Source organism: Cibotium barometz, chromosome 55, assembly GCF_041138505.1.
Source record: "Cibotium barometz isolate CiBa-2024 chromosome 55, ASM4113850v1, whole genome shotgun sequence".
NCBI lineage: Eukaryota > Viridiplantae > Streptophyta > Polypodiopsida > Cyatheales > Cibotiaceae > Cibotium > Cibotium barometz.
This window is the reverse complement of record NC_141100.1, coordinates 18,483,314-18,505,684: the sequence shown is the minus strand read 5'-3', so window position 1 is coordinate 18,505,684 and position 22,371 is coordinate 18,483,314. Positions and strand designations below refer to the sequence as shown.

Below are 22,371 nucleotides of genomic sequence, written 5' to 3'. Positions count from 1 at the left end.
TTGCTAAATCTTTACACTCGAAGTAGGCTCTGATACCACTATGACAAGCGGAAGCTTCGGGGTAGATCGGTAACTTCAAAGCTCAGAAATCAACAATCGTTCACGACAAGAATAACGCACAAAACTAAACGTAGATGTGCAGAAAATAGAGAGGGAGAGAGAGGGAGAAGAGAACATAGTATTGGGTCCCGAATACCCTCTATAAGGCCCCCACCACGAATGGTGTATTTGCTTCTATTAGAATGATGCAAATCAGAAAATAAAAGCCTGAAAACTTGACCTTCTTAGCTGAGGATAATCCTCTTCCCTTGACCTTCAGAATCCACCCTTGTGTTAACTCCTCCTTGGCTGTCCTAGCCCCTTGCTTCAGCATTGGGTATTTATACCCCCTCATATATCTAGCCTGTCACGTGCATCCCGCACTTGGATGCCACATAGACATTTCTGTACAGAAGGTGCAGGACCTGGGATGGTGAACTGGTCCCATGTGAGCCCAGTCCGGGACGAGTCAGCCAGGGATCCATCTCAGTCGTCCGAGGTCAGGTGTGCATCGTCCTGCACATGAGTCCAAGGTCAGGTGTGCATTGTCCTGCACATGAAGCAGTGCCAGTCCGCGCTGTGAGTCTCCCTCTGGAATGATGTCAGATGTGCTGAGTATCTGGTTTGCAACTGGATGCCAGGCCTCTGTAGGCATGTAGTTTGCATGTAGAGATGGGGCCAGCCCATAGGGCTACCCCAGGGCAAGGATTTGCATTTGCATAATTAGCATGGGCATGGGGGAGGTATAGAACCACCCCCAAGGGGCCAGGAGGGCCCAAGATATTGCCCACCAGCCAAGGCAAGGGCTGGAGGGGCTGTCGGCCAGCTCCAGAGCTTCTGGACAGGCAGCCGACAGAGATTAAAGCCCTAAACAGCAGGCGGCCAGGTGTGGGGGGCAGTCCCACACCCATGCGCAGCATGCCCAGCAGCCAGGGTGCTGTCCAGAAGCATGCGACAACGAGAAGACGAAGCCATGCGACGAGTGGAACACGAGCGTTACCTCCGAGCTTTGGACGCCAGATTGACACCGGCGGCGCCCTCGAATCATTTTCCCGAGAAAATGAATTTCAGTAAGTATAATGGTAAACTCGATCCCACTACTCTGTATTCATGGTTACATCAATTTGAAGCTTACTTTGCCGCAGTTAGGAAATCAGATATTGACAAAGTGATCTTAGCCAGTTGGTATTTGGAAGGTGAGGCCATTCCTTGGTGGACTCAGTGGGCTCATGCCCACACCAGATCAGGTATGGCAGCTTATGGGTGGGACGAGTTCGTCCGTGACCTTAAGCAACGGTTTTTACCGCCCCACTACCTTGAGCGACTCGAAGACGAGTTCAGGGGTGCGCGTCAGAATGCGCAACCAGTCCTTCAGTTTGCCAATAGAATTTCGACCTTGTGTCTGCAATTAGGCTTATCTGATACGGACAAGAAAGGGCAGTTTTTGTATGGCCTGGACACGCACATCCAATGGGAGGTGCGTATGTTTAGACCAGCCACCTTTGAGGACGCACTCTCGCTTGCGCAGAGTGCAGAAATGAAACACAATGGTGGCAAGCCCAAGACTTCCCAGCCGGCTTCTCCCAAGGCTAACGCTTCGGGGGGCAAAAGCCAAAACCAGACGGGGTCTTCCCCAGGACAGAGCCCGGGAGCCTCTGGCTCCAAGAACTCGAACAATGCGTCTAAGCTTACTCCAGACCAGAAAGCGGAGGCAGGCAAGACAGGTGGCAAGTTGAGTGCTGAGGAGCTTGCTCAGTACAGGAAGGAGGGTAGATGTTACTTTTGTCACACAAAAGGACATACTTCTCGGGATTGTCCGAAGAAGCCTCCAAAGGCCGCCGCCGCCTCCACAGCTTCCGTGGTGAGCACAGCTCCCCCACAGACCCCAGTGGCTACCCCTAGTTCTTCAACCCCCGGTGCTTCAGTTGGAGCAATTATTAGCCGGGAGCTCGAAGATAAGCAGAAGGGCGCCCATGACCAGGAGTATGAGCGCAACGAATTGCTCAAGTCCTTTGGCTACATAGGTGGCCAGAGAGTCGTTGTCTTGTTTGACAGCGGCAGTACGGAGGATGTGATCACGGAAGAGGCCGCTAGGCGTGCCCGTTTCGAGCTAACTCCGGTGGACAAACAAGTTGAGGGTTTTAGCACAGGTATGACAACGAGCGTCAAGTATGAAGCTCTAGGTGCTAAATTAGTGATTCAGGGCATAGAGTTTGTGCGTGACTTTATGGTTGCCCCTCTTGTAGGAGCAGACATAATTTTGGGTATCGAGTGGTTTCACAAGTTTCTTCCTGATGTCAAGTGGGACAAGCACACGTTCCAGATTGATCGGAATGTGTCAAACACCCCGGTGACCATTAAGTGTGAGCCAGGTATTCCAAACTTTCCGCTCATAAGCCACTTGCAGGCTAAGCGAGCAGTCAGGAAAGGCGCACAATGTGCGATGATTTACGTCCAGACAGCCCAAACGGTGGCCAGTGCTTCCGAGAAGTACTCGGTTCTCCATGAACAGTTCCAGAAGATTTTTCTTCGGGACAGTCTCCCTCCCCAGCTTCCCCCGTCCAGACCGGAGGATCACAAGATTGACCTCCTCCCAGGCTCGGAACCCCCGAGCAAGTTTTCGTATCGCCTTTCTAAGGCCATGGAATCGGAGTTGGACCGCCAACTCCAAGAATTGTTGCAAGCTGGCTTCATCCGCCCCAGCGTGTCGCCGTTTGCAGCACCGATCTTATTTGTCAAGAAGAAAGATGGGTCTTCTCGGTTGTGTGTCGATTATCGTGCACTCAACAAGCTGACTATCAAGAGCAGATTCCCGATGCCTCGAATTGACTATATTCTCGAGAGGCTGAATGGAGCTAAGGTGTTCTCTAAATTGGATTTAAAGAGTGGGTACCACCAGGTTCGGATTGTTGAGGGGGACATCCCCAAGACAGCTTTCCGTACAGAATGGGCCCACTATGAATTTGTGGTCATGCCATTTGGTTTGACGAACGCCCCAGCTACATTTAACCGCACGATGATGCGTATTTTCCGGGAGTTGATTGGAGTGTGTGTGTTCATATTTTTGGGCGACATACTCATATTTTCAGCTACAGTTGAGCAGCATGACATTGATGTGGAGAAAGTCCTTAAGTTGCTGGAAAGCAACGAGCTCTATATCAATGAAAAGAAGTCAGAATTTTATCTGTTCCAGGTACATTACTTGGGATATATAATCAGTGCCGAAGGCATTCGACTTGATCCGGCCTTGATCCGGCTAAAGTAGCCGAGATTGTTAACTGGGAAGTACCTCAGACTGCTTATGACATTAGATCATTTGTGGGTATATGCCAGGCATATTCCACCCACATTGACAAGTTTTCTGATCTCTCGGCAGACCTCACCGATCTGCTAAAGGGAGTGAAAACAAGGAGGCAAAAGATTCGAATGACTCCACGAGCGTTGGAGGCATTCCAGAACCTCAAGGTGGCTTTGTCTGAAGCGCCTTGTTTAGCCCTTGCCTCGTGGGACGAACCATTTCAGGTGATCACCGATGCAAGTAACATCGCAATTGGAGGTGTATTGCAACAGAATGGTCATCCGGTAGCTTACATGTCTCGTAAGTTACTGCCCGCCGAAAAGAATTACTCAGTCTATGATCGTGAACTCCTAGCAGTCATTCAGGCCTTGAAACATTGGAAACATTTCCTGTATGGCCATGAATTCGAGGTTCGCACTGACCATCAGGCATTGCGCTGGATTCAGACGATGCCAAGTGCACAGTGGAGTGATCGACAACACCGCTGGAGTCAGATATTCCAGCAGTTTGGTGGCATGATTGAGTACCTTCCAGGAAAGGCCAATCCAGTGGCCGATGCTTTGAGCAGGAAGGGACAAGTATCTACGATTCAGACCACTAGACTAGACCTTGTTGGTACAGGACTAGAAGACATGAAGCACACGTACGCGGATTCCGAGGAATTCGGTACACAGTGGGAACAGGCATTGGATGCCACAGGACCATGCCATTTTCTGATACGCGATGGTTGGCTTTACTACAAAGGCCGACTATGTGTCATGAAATCATTCCGAGCAGCTCTTCTCCATGATGCCCATGACGCCATTACAGGTGGTCATAGGGACATGAATTCGACTTTGGAGAAATTAGAACGGCAATACTATTGGCCAAAGATGAGGCGTGATGTGTTTACATATGTACAACGCTGTGACATTTGTCAAAAGGTGAAAGCTCCTCGTGGAAAGAAGATAGGGTTGTTACAGCCTTTGCCAATTCCTGAGGGTCCTTTCCAAGACATTTCGATGGACTTTGTCACAAATCTGCCTCCCAGTCCGAGTAAGCGTAATACACAGTGTTTGACTATTATTGACAGGTTCAGCAAATTTGTGATGCTTATTCCTTGCAGGGCCAATGTGACCGCCGAGGATGTTGCCCAGCTATTCATTCAGCATTGGTACCCGATTGGTGGGATTCCTAGGACCATAGTGTCAGACCGAGATGCCAAGTTTACCAGTCATTTTTGGAGGGCATTGTTTGATAATTTTGGTACTAAGTTGAATTTTTCCAGTGCATTCCACCCAGAGACAGATGGCCAGACAGAGATATACAACCAGTTGGCCTTTGATGTGCTGAAGTGTTATGTCCACGATCAGCAAGGTAAGTGGGAATCGTTTTTGCCTTTAGTTCAAGCTGTTTTGAATGACTCTTTTTCTTCAGCTATTGGCAGGACTCCATATGAGGCAGCGTTTGGAAGGCCTTTCCAGTCGTTGTTAACCAGGACTTCGTCTTCAGTACCGGAGGCGAACAGAGTGACGGAGTCTTACCAGGAGATACTAGAGTCCGTCAAAGACAGATTGGCTAAAGCGCAAGAGGCCTACACTCGACAGGCCAATAAAGACCGAAGGGACATGAAGTTTTCGGAAGGAGATTGGGTATATCTTCGGATTATGAAGCAAAGATTAAAGCAGGTGGGCAAGCGATGCCCAAAGTTGTCTTTCAGGAGCTTCGGACCATTCCCCATCCGGAAAAAGATTAATGAGGTGTCTATGCAGTTAAAGCTACCTCCGAGTTGGACTATGCACGATGTATTTCATGTCAGTTGGTTGAAGCCATATGTAGGTCCACCCCCTTCAGAGGTCAAAGACGAAGCGGAACCAGACATCATTGATGAAGCAGAAGTAATGGTTCCAGAACAGATCCTTCTGCACCGTTTCAAGCATGGCTCAAGCCGAAGACTACGACAGTTTCTCACGAAGTTTCAGGACCGAGGAACTCATGAAGCGGTATGGCTCGACAAAGAATTTTTCGAAGACTATCCGGCTTTATTGACGGATTATTTGGAGGCTATGCAGCTTCCGTCAAGTTAAGCAGAAGGGGATGTCACGTGCATCCCGCACTTGGATGCCACGTAGACATTTCTGTACAGAAGGTGCAGGACCTGGGATGGTGAACTGGTCCCATGTGAGCCCAGTCCGGGACGAGTCAGCCAGGGATCCATCTCAGTCGTCCGAGGTCAGGTGTGCATCGTCCTGCACATGAGTCCAAGGTCAGGTGTGCATTGTCCTGCACATGAAGCAGTGCCAGTCCGCGCTGTGAGTCTCCCTCTGGAATGATGTCAGATGTGCTGAGTATCTGGTTTGCAACTGGATGCCAGGCCTCTGTAGGCATGTAGTTTGCATGTAGAGATGGGGCCAGCCCATAGGGCTACCCCAGGGCAAGGATTTGCATTTGCATAATTAGCATGGGCATGGGGGAGGTATAGAACCACCCCCAAGGGGCCAGGAGGGCCCAAGATATTGCCCACCAGCCAAGGCAAGGGCTGGAGGGGCTGTCGGCCAGCTCTAGAGCTTCTGGACAGGCAGCCGACAGAGATTAAAGCCCTAAACAGCAGGCGGCCAGGTGTGGGGGGCAGTCCCACACCCATGCGCAGCATGCCCAGCAGCCAGGGTGCTGTCCAGAAGCATGCGCAGGCTGGACAGCAGGGATTACAAGTGTGAAAACACTTTATTAAGGTGTGTGAGTATTTTATTAAAAATACTCAGTCGTGGGCTGTCCTGAAGCCAGCCGACTGCATGAAGGGAGTAGTATAAAAGCCCAGCCCATAATTCATGGTAGTCATCTCATAATTCACCAAGAGCTCCAAGCAACCAAGGGCCAGGACAGCCAAGAACATTGCTAAAGCAAAGGGGTGAAGGACTGAAGGTCAAGGGCAGGTTTTCCAGCCAAGAAAAGGTCAAGTACTTTGTATTTGTTTCAGATTTACATCATTCTAATAAAGCAAATACACCATCCGTGGTGGGGGCCCTACAGAGGGTAATTGGGACCCAATACTGTGTCCTTCTCCATCTCCCCCTTCTCTCTCTATTTTTCTGCACATCGTCTTTCAGTTGTGCGTTAATTCCGTCGCGAAAAGAGTGCTGTTTTCTGAGTTTTGAAGTACCGATCCTTCTCCGAAGCTTCCGCATATTACATAGCCGGCCACTACAAAAGGAGTCGGCCAGCATAATAATGCTCACAACTAGATAAAATGACCAAAAATGCTGAATATATTGACGTGTTCACACTATAAAAGACTTGGCCAATCATGTGCATGACTGGACAGTGCCCAGGCTGCTGGGCAGCCCTGCGCATAGGTGTGGGACTACCCCCCACACCTGGCCGACCTGCTAAGTAGGGCTTATAGCCCTGTCGGCTGCCTAGTCAAGCTCCATAGAGCTGGTCAACAGCCTGCCCAGCCCACACTAGGGCTGGTGGGCTTAGCATGGGGCCAACCTGGCCCCTTGGGGTGGCTCTAAGCTGCCCCCTGCCCACTGCTACAGCTTTACACATTTGATCTAGGGTAGCCCCTATGGGCTGGCCCCCTTCTTTACATGCAACCTACATGCCTACACAGATGTCCGGCACCTGGTCACCGACCAGATACTCAGATCAACTAACATCGTTCCAGAGGGAGACTCACAGTGCGGACTAGCACTGCTTCATGTGCAGGACAATGCACACCTGACCTCCGACGCATGGAGTGGAACCCTGGCTGACTCATCCCGTACTGGGCTCACATGGGACCAGTTTTCCACTCCAAGTCCTGCACCTTCTTGTCCAGATATGTCCACATGGCATCCAAGTGCGAGATGCACATGAAAAGTACTTGGTCATGCCTTTCGGTCTTACCAATGCTCAATAGAATGATGGACCGAATTTTTTGAAAACATCGAAAATTTACAGGTGTCTTTTTCGATGACATCTTAGTGTTCTCCAAGAATGAGGAAGAACATCGAGCTCATTTAGCCATTGTTTTTGATGAGCTACAAAAGCACAAACTCTTCATTAATGCCAAGAGGAGTGAATTCTTTCTTTCAGAGATACACTATTTGGGTCATTGTCTCAAAAGATGGTGTTCGTATGGACCCAGCAAAGATTGATATAATTCGAAGTTGGCCGGCGTTATCTAATGTACACTAAGTTTGAAGTTTTCTTGGTCTATGTTCATATTACAGGCGATTCATAAGACACTTTGCTCTTATTGCCTCACCGTTACATGAGCTCGCTAAGAAAAAACATCATTCAAATGGAATTACAATGAGAAGGATGCCTTTCATCATCTCAAGGATGCAATCATACATGGGCCGGTGTTGATCATTCCAGACTTGCATAAACCATTCAGTGTAGAATGTGATGCATGTGGGGATTGCATTGGAGCTGTCCGAAATCAAGAAGGCCATGCTGTAGCTTATGAGAGCCGACAATTGCATGATGCCGAGGTTTACTTGGATGTCTATGAGAAAGAAATATTGGCTGTAATTCATGCCTTGAAGATTTGGAAACATTATCTCCTTGGCGTTGATTTTATAGTCAAGACAGACCACCAAAGTTTGCGGTACTTTCTCACGCAAACAAAGCTTTCTGAGAAACAAATGAGGATGGCAAATTTTCTCTTGATGTTTCATTTTTAGATTGTACACACTCCGGGAAAGAAGAATCTAGTGGCAAATGCACTATCCAAGAGACCATATGTGGCTGCAGTTTCCATTGTCTCACATGCGGACTTGTCTGCCATGCGTGATTTGTACCCTCAAGATGCTGATTTTCGACATTTATGGACTGATTTGATGGCTGGTCATGCACATGCATCTTATGTGATAAAAGAAGGATATTTCATGAAACATAATTGCCTCTACGTTGTATTTGACATGAGGCAAAAGGTTATGGACGAATGCCATGCTCCTCCTTATACAAGTCATAGAGGTATATCCCCTACTTGAATACATCCCTAGTCGTAATGGCACGATGCAAACATTGTAGGAGTCCACTATGCTAGAAATTCAAGGAAAAGACTTGAAAAGCATGAAGGCATAGTATCCAAAGTCAAAAGAATTCGAAACTCCGTATTAGTTGGCTCTCAGTTCAGAAACAGGCCACTACAGTCTACAGGATGGCCGGTTGTTTTTCAAGAACCGCCTATGTGTACTCAAAGAAAAGCGCCAAGTCCTTCTCCATGATGCTCATGATTCTCAATATGGTGATCGGCCAGCCCGCATAATGCCCACGATTGATGCAATGTTGTCAACCTTCTGTAGGGGGCTAGAACCACCCAAAGGATGGCCAAAACTGAGAACACGTTGTCGTGACGTGGGAGGTGTCGCTGGGAAAGCGCGAGGCTTCTGGCTGTGAGAGTAAGTGGTTGAACTTCAAGGGGCATCACCAGCAAAAGCTAGTACCATCAAAGATCGAGTACCCAACTATACATGTGCATCCTCAAAGCCAATATTGGACACATGATACATATAATAAACTGACATTAACATGGCTTGTTTCATCTCATATGGCTTTGCATTCCAGAAAGTCACCTCATGGTATTCACATGAAGATATACATGGCCATCATGGAGCATCAGAGGCTCAACATCAAACAAACTATAAAATCAAAGCAAACATAGACACCTCATAGACATGACCAAACCAACCTTCTTATGGTTCCAAAACCCAAGAAAAACCATAACATTGTGACCTCATGATCAGCACAGCAGCTACATAATCATTCTTTTCCTCAGTCCATTCTGCTTGTTTCTGAATGATCTCTTGCACTTTAGCTTGAGACCTACTGTCTACAGCATATGTTCTCTCTGCTAAGGCTTTTGCTTCATCAAATATATGCAGATCTGCAAGCATCTCCACTGCCTTCATAAGTAGGTCTTCGCCGCCTCTAGCAGCTTCACTCTTTGCCTTTTGAGCCGCAACATACTCCTGGACTGCCTTGTCCGCAGATTGCTGACCTCCTTGATGAGGTTAATCACAGACTCTTTATTTTCCTTAGCTTCTTGAACAATTCCCTCAAGTGAGGCAACAGATGGTTGGATGTTGCAGATCACGACGCTTCCCCCCCCCACCTTTCACTACGTCAGAGAGCTCCCACGTCTGCGCCAGCCAGCTCTTCACGTCGGCAACTCCAGTCGCCAGCACCTGCTCTAGCTGCTCCCGTCTTCGCCAGCTCCTTTCTTTTTCCCCGGCGACTTCACGTACCAAGCTTCAGCAGCCTCCCCTCTTGCGCCTTGTGCCTGCAGCCTCTCTGTCGCTGGTTGGAGGGTCACCCAGGATGCCTTTAGATCTACCAGACCGTCTTCCTTGTCTTTGCCCTCACCTGTACAAATACCCAGCCCCCTTCACACGGCGAACTTTCTCATGCCCAGCGGCTTCACACGCCCAGAGCTTCTTTCCTCTAAGCGGCTCCCCTCCTCTACCTGGCTGCAGCCCTCTGACTCTTCCACAACTCCTCTCTGCCAACCTGCAGAATCACCAGCAGGGCCTTCCTCTACCCGTCGGTCCACTGACCTTGCCAGCTGCGCTCCCTTCAGTTCCAGACGGCTGCAGCTGCATATCACCAGCTCGGCCTCCACTGCAGAATTACCTGCTTCTCTGCGCCTGCAGCCCGACCTGCTCTCACACCTTTTATTCTCTGCAGTCGCTGTAGCCTCCGTCCGTAGAACCCCCTTCTGTGTATATCTGCTGCTGCACACCCCACCCCTACCTTGTGTACTTGCCTTCTACCCCTCGCCTTCCAGTCCCTTTTTTGTTTTTTGCAGCTGCCTACCTCCACGATCACCAGCTTCTCGATGAACCTCGTTGGCGGCAGCTCAAACCTCCACGCCACCTTTCCAGAAGAAGGCCATGTAAATTCTTATTTTATTTTATTTATTTGGAAGAAAAAAAACACCATGTTATTTCCTTTTCACACCAATCTCATGGCACATGGCCCCCTTTATCTTTTATTGCCCTTGCTTCCACATACCTTCAAACACAACCTTCAGTGCCCACTCCATTTGGACACGCACACAATTCAAGTGGCCGAACAGTTGAGACCATCTCCAGCAACCCTCGTTCTTGACAAACCTGTGCTTCCAGGATTTGATCATTTTCTTTGCACATACACTTCCATCAAAGCCAAAAGCCTGACTGCCGCGTCCACGACGCCCTCAAAAGCAAAACCCTCCACACGCCATACATCCCATATGTACCCAGGCACGTAATCCCATGCATCTGGATTTGCATTTAATGGCCTCACATGCATGGTTTCACACCATAGACGTGCCGTGGCACGACATCCACCCCCTCTAAACCTGCACATGCTCCGGTATGTGCCACACAGGTCCTGGAATTCAGTGCCCATGCATTATTTGCACACCAACATTGGTATATGTACAAACATCAAACCTGACCCAGTTGGTATCACCCTAGTAAACATGAAACAGTAGAAGAATATACATAGTGCCACTCACAAGGGGTTATCCTTTGTTGAAACATAGCATGACATCTTAGCCTACCCCCTTAGCCTGCAAGATATTTATATCTTAGCAATCACATCTGAATGGTTCTGCTTTCCCACCTGGATCAAATACCAACCGCTTTTAGCATATGTGCCATATCCTTTGCTCATATGAAGCCCTATCCTCACTTAGATTCCCTGCATATGCATAATTACCCTCATCATTCAAAGTGGGATACTCTTCAAAATGATTTGCTTCAAAATTTTCCTCAGGCCATGTTTGAAGCCTTTGCACCACATATTGTATGGCCACACCAAGTAGCAGCTGCATTAACAGCATGGAACACACACTTGGTAACATCCCATCCAAATCTACCTTGCCTGGATCCAGCTCACCCACTGACAAACATTCATTCTTCTCATCCAATGACGGAAAAGCATCAACACATACAAAGTCCAACAAGGCATCATCGAGAATAGCCTCCAGATCTGAATCCATCTCATCACAATCATTTGGCTTACATAACACCTGCACATCCTCACTTGCAACCAACAGTTGACTAGCATCAAGCATAGAAGAGCCCAAAGCTGATGGGGATCTATTATATACCATGAAATCATCCAATGCATCATCTAAGATAGCATCCAATCCAGGATCAATCGCATTGAAGCCATTATCATCTTGCAATCCCACATGTTGATTATCATGAACATTCATACCCCCATAGCTATATCCATTTGGTTGCTCATATGCAGCCTCTTGAGGCTCTGTGACCACACTTTGCGTATCATGCATGTTATCTCCCAGTATTTCTTGATACCTGTCTGCAGATGGGCTTAGAATTATGGGTCCCTCACCCAAGTACCCTTGAATCTGTATATCATTGAACCCTGTATGATCCAAAAAGATAGATTCAATTTCCCTCTCCAAATCATCATCATAAACAGGCTTCCAAGCTCGAGATTGTTGCTCACAAATGTGGTTGCAAGGTAACCCTGACACTGATGACATAGCATCACCCTGTTTATTGTTGGAACACCCTGTTAGCATTCCAGAATAACCCAAATCCAAAGAACCTTGGCAACCAGCTTCAGAAGCAACATCACTGTTGGAATCACCCATATCACTCACCCCCTCTAAATCAATCACACATACTTGTGGCCCATCTGCATATTCATGTACATCATCCTGCTTATAAGCATCATAACCAGATAAGAATGCAGTAATGATAGCATCTTCTTCTTGTCTTAGATCTTCAAACTCTGCAATCATGCTTTCAGCGAGAAGCATTGGTTCCTGCTGTTCTTCACACATATGATACGACACCTGAGGAATACCCTTCAAATGAGCACTTTCATCATGAGAATCCTCAAGTTTACACAGCTTACATGCTTCACAACCCAAGAGGAAACTATTAGCGATGTCCTCTTCCTCGTGTACTGGGTCTCGATCACCTGTCTTGAAGCTCTCTGAATCAAGTGTCTCCACAAGCATAGGCATACACACATCATTTGGTATGATCATAGGACCCTGTATGTCTGCACCCTCAAACAAGGAAGACAGATTATACTTGCAGAGTTCACCCATTGCATCTTTATGAGGCTGTAGCAAAGCATCCCTTTTTGCACTGTGAAGGCCTTGTTGCTCACTAATGGCTTTTTGCAGTCCCAATTTAGCATAAACAGCCTCCACAATCTCTGTATCAGCCTTGAATAGCAATTGATTGTCCTCCATAAGACATGCATCGACAACCGCTTCTAAATTGGCTCGGATTGTTGCTGGAACATTATCACAGCTCACATTATACCTGGAACTCGCATAAATAAGTGCATCTGCAAAATCATTCCATCGTTTGGAGTGATACTCTGCTAGTTCCAGCACTTCATCCTTTAAATCAGGACTTATAAGGTATGCAAAAGATGCAATCATCATATTTTCTGGAACCCCTTGATTCTTCATCTCTGTCTCGTAACACCTTAGATAGCTTTCTGGATCGTAACCATCAAATATATTGACCTTGTCATACACCAATTGCACTGCAATTTCCACCGCTTCCTGAATTCGCTTTTCTTCTTCAATCTTCCTGAACCGCTCTTCAAGCTCTTTCATCTCTGCATATAAATGCTCCATTTTGCTAGCCATCTCTACGTACTCTCACCCCAGCGGTTTCACGTCGGGTTCACCAAAGATGTCGTGACGTGGGAGGTGTCGCTGGGAAAGCGCGAGGCTTCTGGCTGTGAGAGTAAGTGGTTGAACTTCAAGGGGCATCACCAGCAAAAGCTAGTACCATCAAAGATCGAGTACCCAACTATACATGTGCATCCTCAAAGCCAATATTGGACACATGATACATATAATAAACTGACATTAACATGGCTTGTTTCATCTCATATGGCTTTGCATTCCAGAAAGTCACCTCATGGTATTCACATGAAGATATACATGGCCATCATGGAGCATCAGAGGCTCAACATCAAACAAACTATAAAATCAAAGCAAACATAGACACCTCATAGACATGACCAAACCAACCTTCTTATGGTTCCAAAACCCAAGAAAAACCATAACATTGTGACCTCATGATCAGCACAGCAGCTACATAATCATTCTTTTCCTCAGTCCATTCTGCTTGTTTCTGAATGATCTCTTGCACTTTAGCTTGAGACCTACTGTCTACAGCATATGTTCTCTCTGCTAAGGCTTTTGCTTCATCAAATATATGCAGATCTGCAAGCATCTCCACTGCCTTCATAAGTAGGTCTTCGCCGCCTCTAGCAGCTTCACTCTTTGCCTTTTGAGCCGCAACATACTCCTGGACTGCCTTGTCCGCAGATTGCTGACCTCCTTGATGAGGTTAATCACAGACTCTTTATTTTCCTTAGCTTCTTGAACAATTCCCTCAAGTGAGGCAACAGATGGTTGGATGTTGCAGATCACGACGCTTCCCCCCCCCACCTTTCACTACGTCAGAGAGCTCCCACGTCTGCGCCAGCCAGCTCTTCACGTCGGCAACTCCAGTCGCCAGCACCTGCTCTAGCTGCTCCCGTCTTCGCCAGCTCCTTTCTTTTTCCCCGGCGACTTCACGTACCAAGCTTCAGCAGCCTCCCCTCTTGCGCCTTGTGCAAGCAGCCTCTCTGTCGCTGGTTGGAGGGTCACCCAGGATGCCTTTAGATCTACCAGACCGTCTTCCTCGTCTTTGCCCTCACCTGTACAAATACCCAGCCCCCTTCACACGGCGAACTTTCTCATGCCCAGCGGCTTCACACGCCCAGAGCTTCTTTCCTCTAAGCGGCTCCCCTCCTCTACCTGGCTGCAGCCCTCTGACTCTTCCACAACTCCTCTCTGCCAACCTGCAGAATCACCAGCAGGGCCTTCCTCTACCCGTCGGTCCACTGACCTTGCCAGCTGCGCTCCCTTCAGTTCCAGACGGCTGCAGCTGCATATCACCAGCTCGGCCTCCACTGCAGAATTACCTGCTTCTCTGCGCCTGCAGCCCGACCTGCTCTCACACCTTTTATTCTCTGCAGTCGCTGTAGCCTCCGTCCGTAGAACCCCCTTCTGTGTATATCTGCTGCTGCACACCCCACCCCTACCTTGTGTACTTGCCTTCTACCCCTCGCCTTCCAGTCCCTTTTTTGTTTTTTGCAGCTGCCTACCTCCACGATCACCAGCTTCTCGATGAACCTCGTTGGCGGCAGCTCAAACCTCCACGCCACCTTTCCAGAAGAAGGCCATGTAAATTCTTATTTTATTTTATTTATTTGGAAGAAAAAAAACACCATGTTATTTCCTTTTCACACCAATCTCATGGCACATGGCCCCCTTTATCTTTTATTGCCCTTGCTTCCACATACCTTCAAACACAACCTTCAGTGCCCACTCCATTTGGACACGCACACAATTCAAGTGGCCGAACAGTTGAGACCATCTCCAGCAACCCTCGTTCTTGACAAACCTGTGCTTCCAGGATTTGATCATTTTCTTTGCACATACACTTCCATCAAAGCCAAAAGCCTGACTGCCGCGTCCACGACGCCCTCAAAAGCAAAACCCTCCACACGCCATACATCCCATATGTACCCAGGCACGTAATCCCATGCATCTGGATTTGCATTTAATGGCCTCACATGCATGGTTTCACACCATAGACGTGCCGTGGCACGACAACGTGGAGCTGAGCCCCTGGGTATATTTGTGGAGCTTCTGCTTAAAGTATATGAGCCTGCTAGTGCCCTACTAGACTACCCTAAAATGATGCCTAAATCAGGGATTAACTATAAGGATTAGACATGGCCACATGTGCACGTAACATTAGGCTTCCATCGGATGCACGGGCACCAAGGTAGGTCAAGAAATGGACTATGTAGGAGTCTGTCTTAGGGGCAACAGTGGAAGGGTTGTCCAAGAGCCACCTAGGCCTTAGGCCAGCCCATTAAGCACTTGGGACCTTAGGCCAGCCCATTAAACACTTGGGATAGCTTGTGTCAAGCCCACAAGCCCAGTCGGCCAGCTAATACCCTGTCGGCCAGCACAAATGCTCACACGTGTGAAAGGCACCACATTGAATGCTGAATATGCAAGCCATGGGCTGATAAAACAGGCCGACAGCCTTATGAATGAGCCGACCCTTGCAGAAGAGGGACTATATAAGCGATGGGCAGCCATAAGCCTAAATCATCTCATAAATCTGCAAGTGCTAAAGTCCAAGGGGTATAGACAAGCCAAGAAGGGGGCAAGAAAAAGGTGGAAAAGTGTAGGTCAAGGGATTTTTCTTCAAAGTAAAAGATCTCAGCCAAGGAAACCTTGGCTGAAAGATCTCAGCCAAGGTGGAAAAGTGTATATATATATACCTTCATAAGGTCAGAAAAATCTGAACTTACAAATTGAGAGATTTGAGAAAGAAATAATAGTGAAGAAAGACAAAGACAAAAACAAAGCATTTGAAAGATCAAAAATAAATAAACTAACAAACCTAGCTACTAAGGAGAGGAAATCAAAAGATAACATCAAACGAAGACTTTTAATTAAGACATTAACAAAAAAAACAAAAAACAAGAAAACAAGAAAACAAAATAAAACAATTACATGAATGAAAGAAACTTTAAAAAATAAAAAATAAAAAACACACACACAAAAGCATACACACACTTCTTCTTAATAAGAACTTAAACCTTTTGAGTTGAGATACTGGAAAAGTGTAGATCAAGGGATTTGTCTTCAAGCTACAAGATCTCAGCCAAGGAAAGCTGTCCAAAGTCAGTTCCATCCAGGCTATTTACAACCAGAATTCTGTCATTTCTACTCATTCAATAAAGCAAATACACCACACATGGTTGGGGGCCTATTCGGGACCCAATACTGTGTATTTCTCTCTCTCTCTCTCTCTCTCTCTCTCTCTCTCTCTCTCTCTCTCTCGATTAGGATGGATATCATCAGAGTGGACACAGAGAGGACATGGACTAGCCCCCTTGAGCCCTTGGGCACAAAAATGGCTCATTACAAGAGCCATTTTCTACACCTCTCACCGGATGATTTTATCACCCGCCCAGGCGTACATGGATGTACACCTATCACATGGGATACGTTGTGCCATTGGACAGATCCGGACCTCATCACACCAGCTGCAGATTGCGACAGGGTGATATGTGCATCAGATCTTGGATAACCGAATTTGTTAGCAATGCTACCATGAGGTAGAGATAGAGGAACACTACATTTGTCGATGTCCAGTCTATTATGAGATCCGAGGGAGATATCACTGCCTCTTCCAAAAAGGGTTTTGGGCCGTTCCGCAGGGCCATGGAGTTTGAGGATCAAAGATGCCTGGGATTGTTTCTACTTGAGCTCAGGAGACACAGAGAGACCCTCTTGGCAGATAGGAGGCCGAGCCATGATGCACCTAGACAGAGGACCCTGACAAATTTCTTCGGCACCAGCACCAACAACCCAGCCCACACACCTCCTGATACCTCCTCCATTGAGCCATCAGGGCACCGAGCACGCTCCCAGGGAGTCACCACTCATAGAGCAGTTATCTTATGTCGTGCTCGTCGGCCACGCCCACCAAGATCCCGACCACGGCATCCTCACCATCGCCAAATCAGAGCCATTATTGCTCGGCATCGGAGGCGCCTACCTCGCTTCTACGACCTCTCCATTCTAGACAGCCCCATGGCGGAGATACTTGATCTAAGGAGAGGGCAACACTTCAACTGATCAGCATACATGGATCTACCTGATATACATTTTTCAGTGTTTTCTAGTATTTTCTACTCAGTATCATCTCGGAGTCTTACAGTTCTGTTCTTATAACTGTAGGACAATCAATTTATTGTACTTTTTATTGTACTGTAGGACAATCAGTTTATTGTACTTTTTAGTCTCATTTAGTTGTTCTCTTTGATGAGACACCAACTTCAGATGTACTCTCAATTTTGGTCTCATAGGCCAGTATGGCCTCTTAGAGACGTTAATATATCATTTCATTTCATTTCATTTCTCTCTCTACATTGTGCTATTCATCATCAAGAACCAAGGGTAGAAAGTATTTATCAAAGTATAATCCTTGTCAGTAAGCTTCTGCATGTTACAATGGATCTCTATGCTCTTATGAGAGAAAAATAATAATGCAGCCCTCTTCCGTCAAAGCCTCACGCTTTGATACCAATGTAACAAGGATGCTTTGAGGAAGCAGTTTAGGATTAGTAAATGCATATAAATTTGAAGATTAACATCTAATCAGACTCCAGAGTCTTGAACCCATGCACATACTTCTTTTTCATGCAAAATACACAGAAGATAAAGAGATGACCTAACCTATTGATGTATTCATATGCATGACTTGTTTACCATGGGATAGGGCTACTCAATGGTAGCACAATTCCTGAACCCTCAATGACTCAATGATGAATGACGAATGAATGATGATATGACCTCAGCGATAGCCCGCTATTTATAGTGACTTTTGGGCTATTTTGTTGGCTGACTCTAGTCTAGATGTTCACAGCATAATAATAATGTTGTCCAAACTTGGTTGCTCATGGGCTCATGGGCCGCCTCGACAAGAATACAATGAACTGGCACAAATGCCCTTACATACACATGAATCCGCCCTCGCACTTTACCTCTAAGGTGGCCAATGGGTAGAAGCATGTCCACATCACACCTCATAAGAGTGTGCACGTGAAAAGTATTTGCAAATGTTGACAGCCCTGCTCATTAGAGAGAGTAGGAACAGCCAAAGCTGCTCTTTCTATGTGACACACTTCTCTACTACCAACCAATTCAGACTGCCTGAAAGAGCAGAGAATTCGTTTACAAACAAAGACAGATGGCTGCAACGAAAGTGGCGACAAAAGCAAGGCTTTGTCACACTTGCAGAGGGCTGGTAGGATAGTCAAAGGAACTGTTACAGCTTCATACTTGTGCCATCAATAGCTTATCTAGACTGGGGTTCAAAGCTAGGGAAGAATCAATTTGAACAGTATCAACCCACATGCTGCAGCCTAAGCTTCGTGAACATTAGAGAAACCCCATCCCCTTCTTTCACATTTCACAACTGTGCAGTGCTTGTTTGCATGTCTTACGCACTGGGCTGAGGTATGCTAATCCAGGCTTTAACCGACTCCAGACTTCCTCCTCAGAATCTCTAGCTTCCTGCACCTCATCCTACAAGAGACTTGACCTGCTTTTTTTGCGAGCAGCCTAAGTTACAAGTACGCCTGGACAAGTGGTAGGAACTGTTGTCTCTGCTTCGACAAGTGGTTCCACCCTATGCTTAGACAAGGCAGGAACTGTTGCCACTCTGCTAATGTAGTCCTCAACTGGTTATCTTTTCAATATGACAATTGTGTATGTACTTTTCCAGAAAGGGGTCATAGGTGGTCAGTGTGGGTTCTCAACAGGTTATCTTTTCAATGTGACAATCTTGTACTTTTCCAGAGAGGGGTCATAAGTGGTTGGTGTTGGTTCTTCTTTGAAAGAAATCTATTGTAAACAGAATGACCCCACTCAAACCCATGATAATTGATAAATTCAACTCAACATGAGCCTTAAGGAAGAAGAAGATACTTTCCTAGATTGAGCTGTTTCCTACAAAACACTCATTTGAGCTAAAAAGGAGAAAGTAAAGGGAAGGACAACCTCACTTGTAATCGCTTGTATAGAAAGGTCAGCAAATCTGCTCCTTTTGGAAACTTGCTAAAATCGAGAACCGCACTCCTGAAAGAAATATCTATGATAGCAAGGTCTCCTTCTACTGGCCAGTCTCCACATTCCTCCAACTCTTGCATTCCAGGATTTTCTGCACTGGAATCATACAAACATACCGAGGCTAATGCTTGAAGTTGTATCCTCAAAGTGCTTGTGTGTAAATGCAGCTCCAGCAGTGTCATTTCACAGGAAGAAGAACCAATGACTGTGCCTGCATGCTCTTCTGAAAATGCAAAGTTGACAGAAATTGAGGAGTCTGTTGATCTTCTGTGTAACACTGAAGCAGTTAGTGTATTAAGGGCAGCCAGGTGCCCTTGCAGAATACTCTTCACAGCTCTAGCAAAGGCCTGATTAACAAGGCTATACGGGGGTGACAAGTTAAGTTCTTCTTCCTTTGAAGCTACAGCATTCTGCAGATGTTTGGTCTTCACTTTGCCTCTTCTTTTCTGTGTTGGATCTTGTAGTGGTGGTCGCATTCCGTGATCAGTAAGAAAGCATTCAAGTGCAACGCCTTGTCTTTGAGGTTTCAGAAAAAAGTCCACAAATTCTTCAAGCTGACAACGTACCCGGCCTGCTTGAGCCATGATAGTGAGAAGTTTTCCTATAGCTTTTGTGCTGGCTGATCTTTGCCACAAAGTTGATAACCTGTGTAAGCTTCTGTCGGCTACTTGATGAGAAAATAATTTGGCCAGCAGCTGCAACTCAGTGACCGCCACTGGTACGCCTTGAAGTGCATACAAGCAACGGCTGACAAGCTCAGCTTCCTGCAACGACAACAAATTATATCAAGACAAAACGATGGATACGTACATATTAAGGTATATCATATGCTGCGTAATCAGTAATCTTTACGCTCACCACACTTATGGTCTTAAGCTGAACATTTGCCCTAGTCACTGAGTCTTTCTTTACACTTGCTAAAGGCTATTTCATGTAGTGCCCTAGCTTGCTCCACGCAAACAGTAAGCATGAGGAGATTTTTAGTCAGACTAACATGTCAAGAGCAAGAGCCCAGAATCGAGTGCAAGCAACAGGCAAGCAAAATGCCAATAGAGATAGCAAAAAGTTGCAGATTGAATCATACATATATTCTGCACCCTGTGTAGGTGTTGTCCCTATAAAGTGAACAAAGTGTATATGGCATACACATACATACATTACTGATTACATGCATACAGATACACAGCAGTTTGTTCAAGGACAAGATTTTCTTGCGAGAATTGGCGTGTCAGGTAAGGGAGCTACCCGGATTGCGGTGAGCTGAAAAGCCGGCTCATGAATCTGAGAGGAGCGTGAGAAGCCAGGGCGATCAGAAGGCAGATGCTGGAGCTCGGAGTCGTTGATGCTGCTGCTGCTGTTGCTGTTTCTGTTGCCTGCATTAAGGCCATCTCTAAGGGCAAGTTCATCGCGATGGCGCTGCTCCCAGGGAGCGGATGGGAAGGAAGTGACTGCGGGAAGGTGAGCTACCGAGAGCCAGAGGCTCTTATGGTGATGGTACATCGCCATGTCCAATTCTCGCACTTCCGCCCTTAGTTTACACAACTCAACATTTGCTCGACGCGGGAATACCAGATCTGGTGCAAGTTCATTTTACCGGCTTTACACGTCAGCTCGTTCACCGACTTTTTGAGTAAACCTTTTTTCTTTTTCTTTTTTTGAATTGGCTGGAATTCGAAATTGCAACACAACACACACACACACACCACCCATTCGTGCCAGGGCTTGAACCCATGACCTTAGGACTCTTAAGTAAATTCACTGCACTAACTGGCGGTCGGCAAACCTATTTTTTTCGATGATTTACTCACTCACTCTTGTTGTTCACATTTTTAAATTTTTTTAAAAACGTGGATTTACAAACTTCCTTACCCTTGCTTTCTTTGCAAAAACTGAAATGCTTGAAAATTATAGTGCTAGAGTAGGAAAATCACATGTCCTAGCTAGCCTAGACAATGCAGTTACTTGTAATTTGCATTGTATAAGTCTTTATGATAGTGCTCATCTTTTTAACTTATAAGAGAAAGAGGAGATGCAGGGTATGTTAATCGTATACGAATTCAAGGAGTGTTAAGATCCTTTGAGAATATGCAGTTTGTGGGTAGTCTCTTGGATATAGTCAAGTTTTCTTATATCCTAAAACTTGTGCTAGCCTGGGAGCCATGGACAAGGGCAAAAAAATGCCCATGGAAATTACCCAAAAGGGTCTCAAACGAGATAGCACACTAAGATCTCAGATGTCTTGAACGGATGCAACTTGAGGGCGTCTCTTTAACCTATTCAATTGTAAGTTGAAAGATGGGAGCCATAAACAAGGGTCAATATTTTTTGTATAGAGAGAGACTATGGGTTTAAGAGCTATCTTATTGGCAACACTTTGATTCACATGTATGTTAAGTGTGACTTAGTTTGTGGAGGCACATGAAGTGTTTGATAAGCTATTGGAGATCCCATACCCCATCTGGAAATGTTCAACCAGATTTGTGAGGCATTCGGCCATGTGGACGATCAAGTAAAGGTAAGTGTCTTTGGCCTCACCCTGGATGGAAAAGTAGGACAGTGGTTTCAAGATCACTGAAGGTGGAAGACAAGGCTACCTTTGACGCCTTGAAGGAGGCTTTCAAAGTAGGATATTCAAGACAAGGAACTCGATGGAGCCCAATCCAATAGTTACATAATGTAAGACAGAAGGATGGATAATCCATCTAGGATTATATTAATCGAGTGAGATATCTCCATTCTTGTTGTAAAACGATAGAGACAAGCTCTCTAACAAAGACTGATCAGGCGATTCCTAAAGGGCCTTGAAAATGTAGCCTTGCACAACTCCATGTACGCTCTAGCCCACACTTCCTTTGAGCAATGATGCAGGAGTGCCATGGATTTCAAGGACAATTTCAAGGGAACTTGTTCCCGAGAATTGCACAAGGCCACTTCAGAAGCTTCCTTCAAAACTAACAGCACAAAATCTAAAGGAAAAGGAAAAGAGTCCTCTTCAAGACAACGAGTGAAGCAGTTAGCAGCTACACTAATGCATCAACAAATGACCCAACACTGGAGAACAAGCCAAGGCCATACCAAGTTGGACAACCCTATCTCTATCCTGAGAGAGAACTAGTATGGTGTCCGATTTGTCAAGCTAACCACACCAATATGGAGTGTGCACATTTGAGACCCCGACCCACTCTCTACTATGCTTACTACCAAAGGTGGGGTAATCACGAGACCTCCCATTGTTACCACCAAAGAGCCACTCAAGCATGAGCTCTACCCCAGGCCTTGCCTCCAAACCCTAGACAACCACCCACTGGCCTTGCCAACCCCAACGCAACACAATGCACCTCAACCAGGCCATGAAGTGGCCCCAAGA

General features: G+C 46.5%; 1 protein-coding gene across 7 annotated transcripts in view; it reads right to left on the bottom strand.

Moving 5' to 3' along the window:
- Positions 1–20,559, bottom strand: part of LOC147607456 (Spc97 / Spc98 family of spindle pole body (SBP) component) — a 139,017-nt gene extending 118,458 nt beyond the window's left edge. For 5 of the 7 annotated variants that reach the window (XM_086790841.1, XM_086790842.1, XM_086790847.1 and 2 more), the window contains exons 1-2: positions 20,250–20,557; positions 18,941–19,768 (exon numbers count right to left, since the gene is read on the bottom strand). In XM_086790841.1, the coding sequence (XP_086646967.1) occupies positions 18,941–19,768; positions 20,250–20,510 (1,089 nt within the window). In that variant the 5' untranslated portion in view covers positions 20,511–20,557. Of the gene's footprint in view, positions 1–18,940; positions 19,769–20,249 lie in introns of all 7 variants that reach the window. The other 2 variants (XM_086790844.1, XM_086790845.1) reach the window with 1 other exon arrangement.
- Between the last annotated feature and the right edge of the window lie 1,812 nt (positions 20,560–22,371).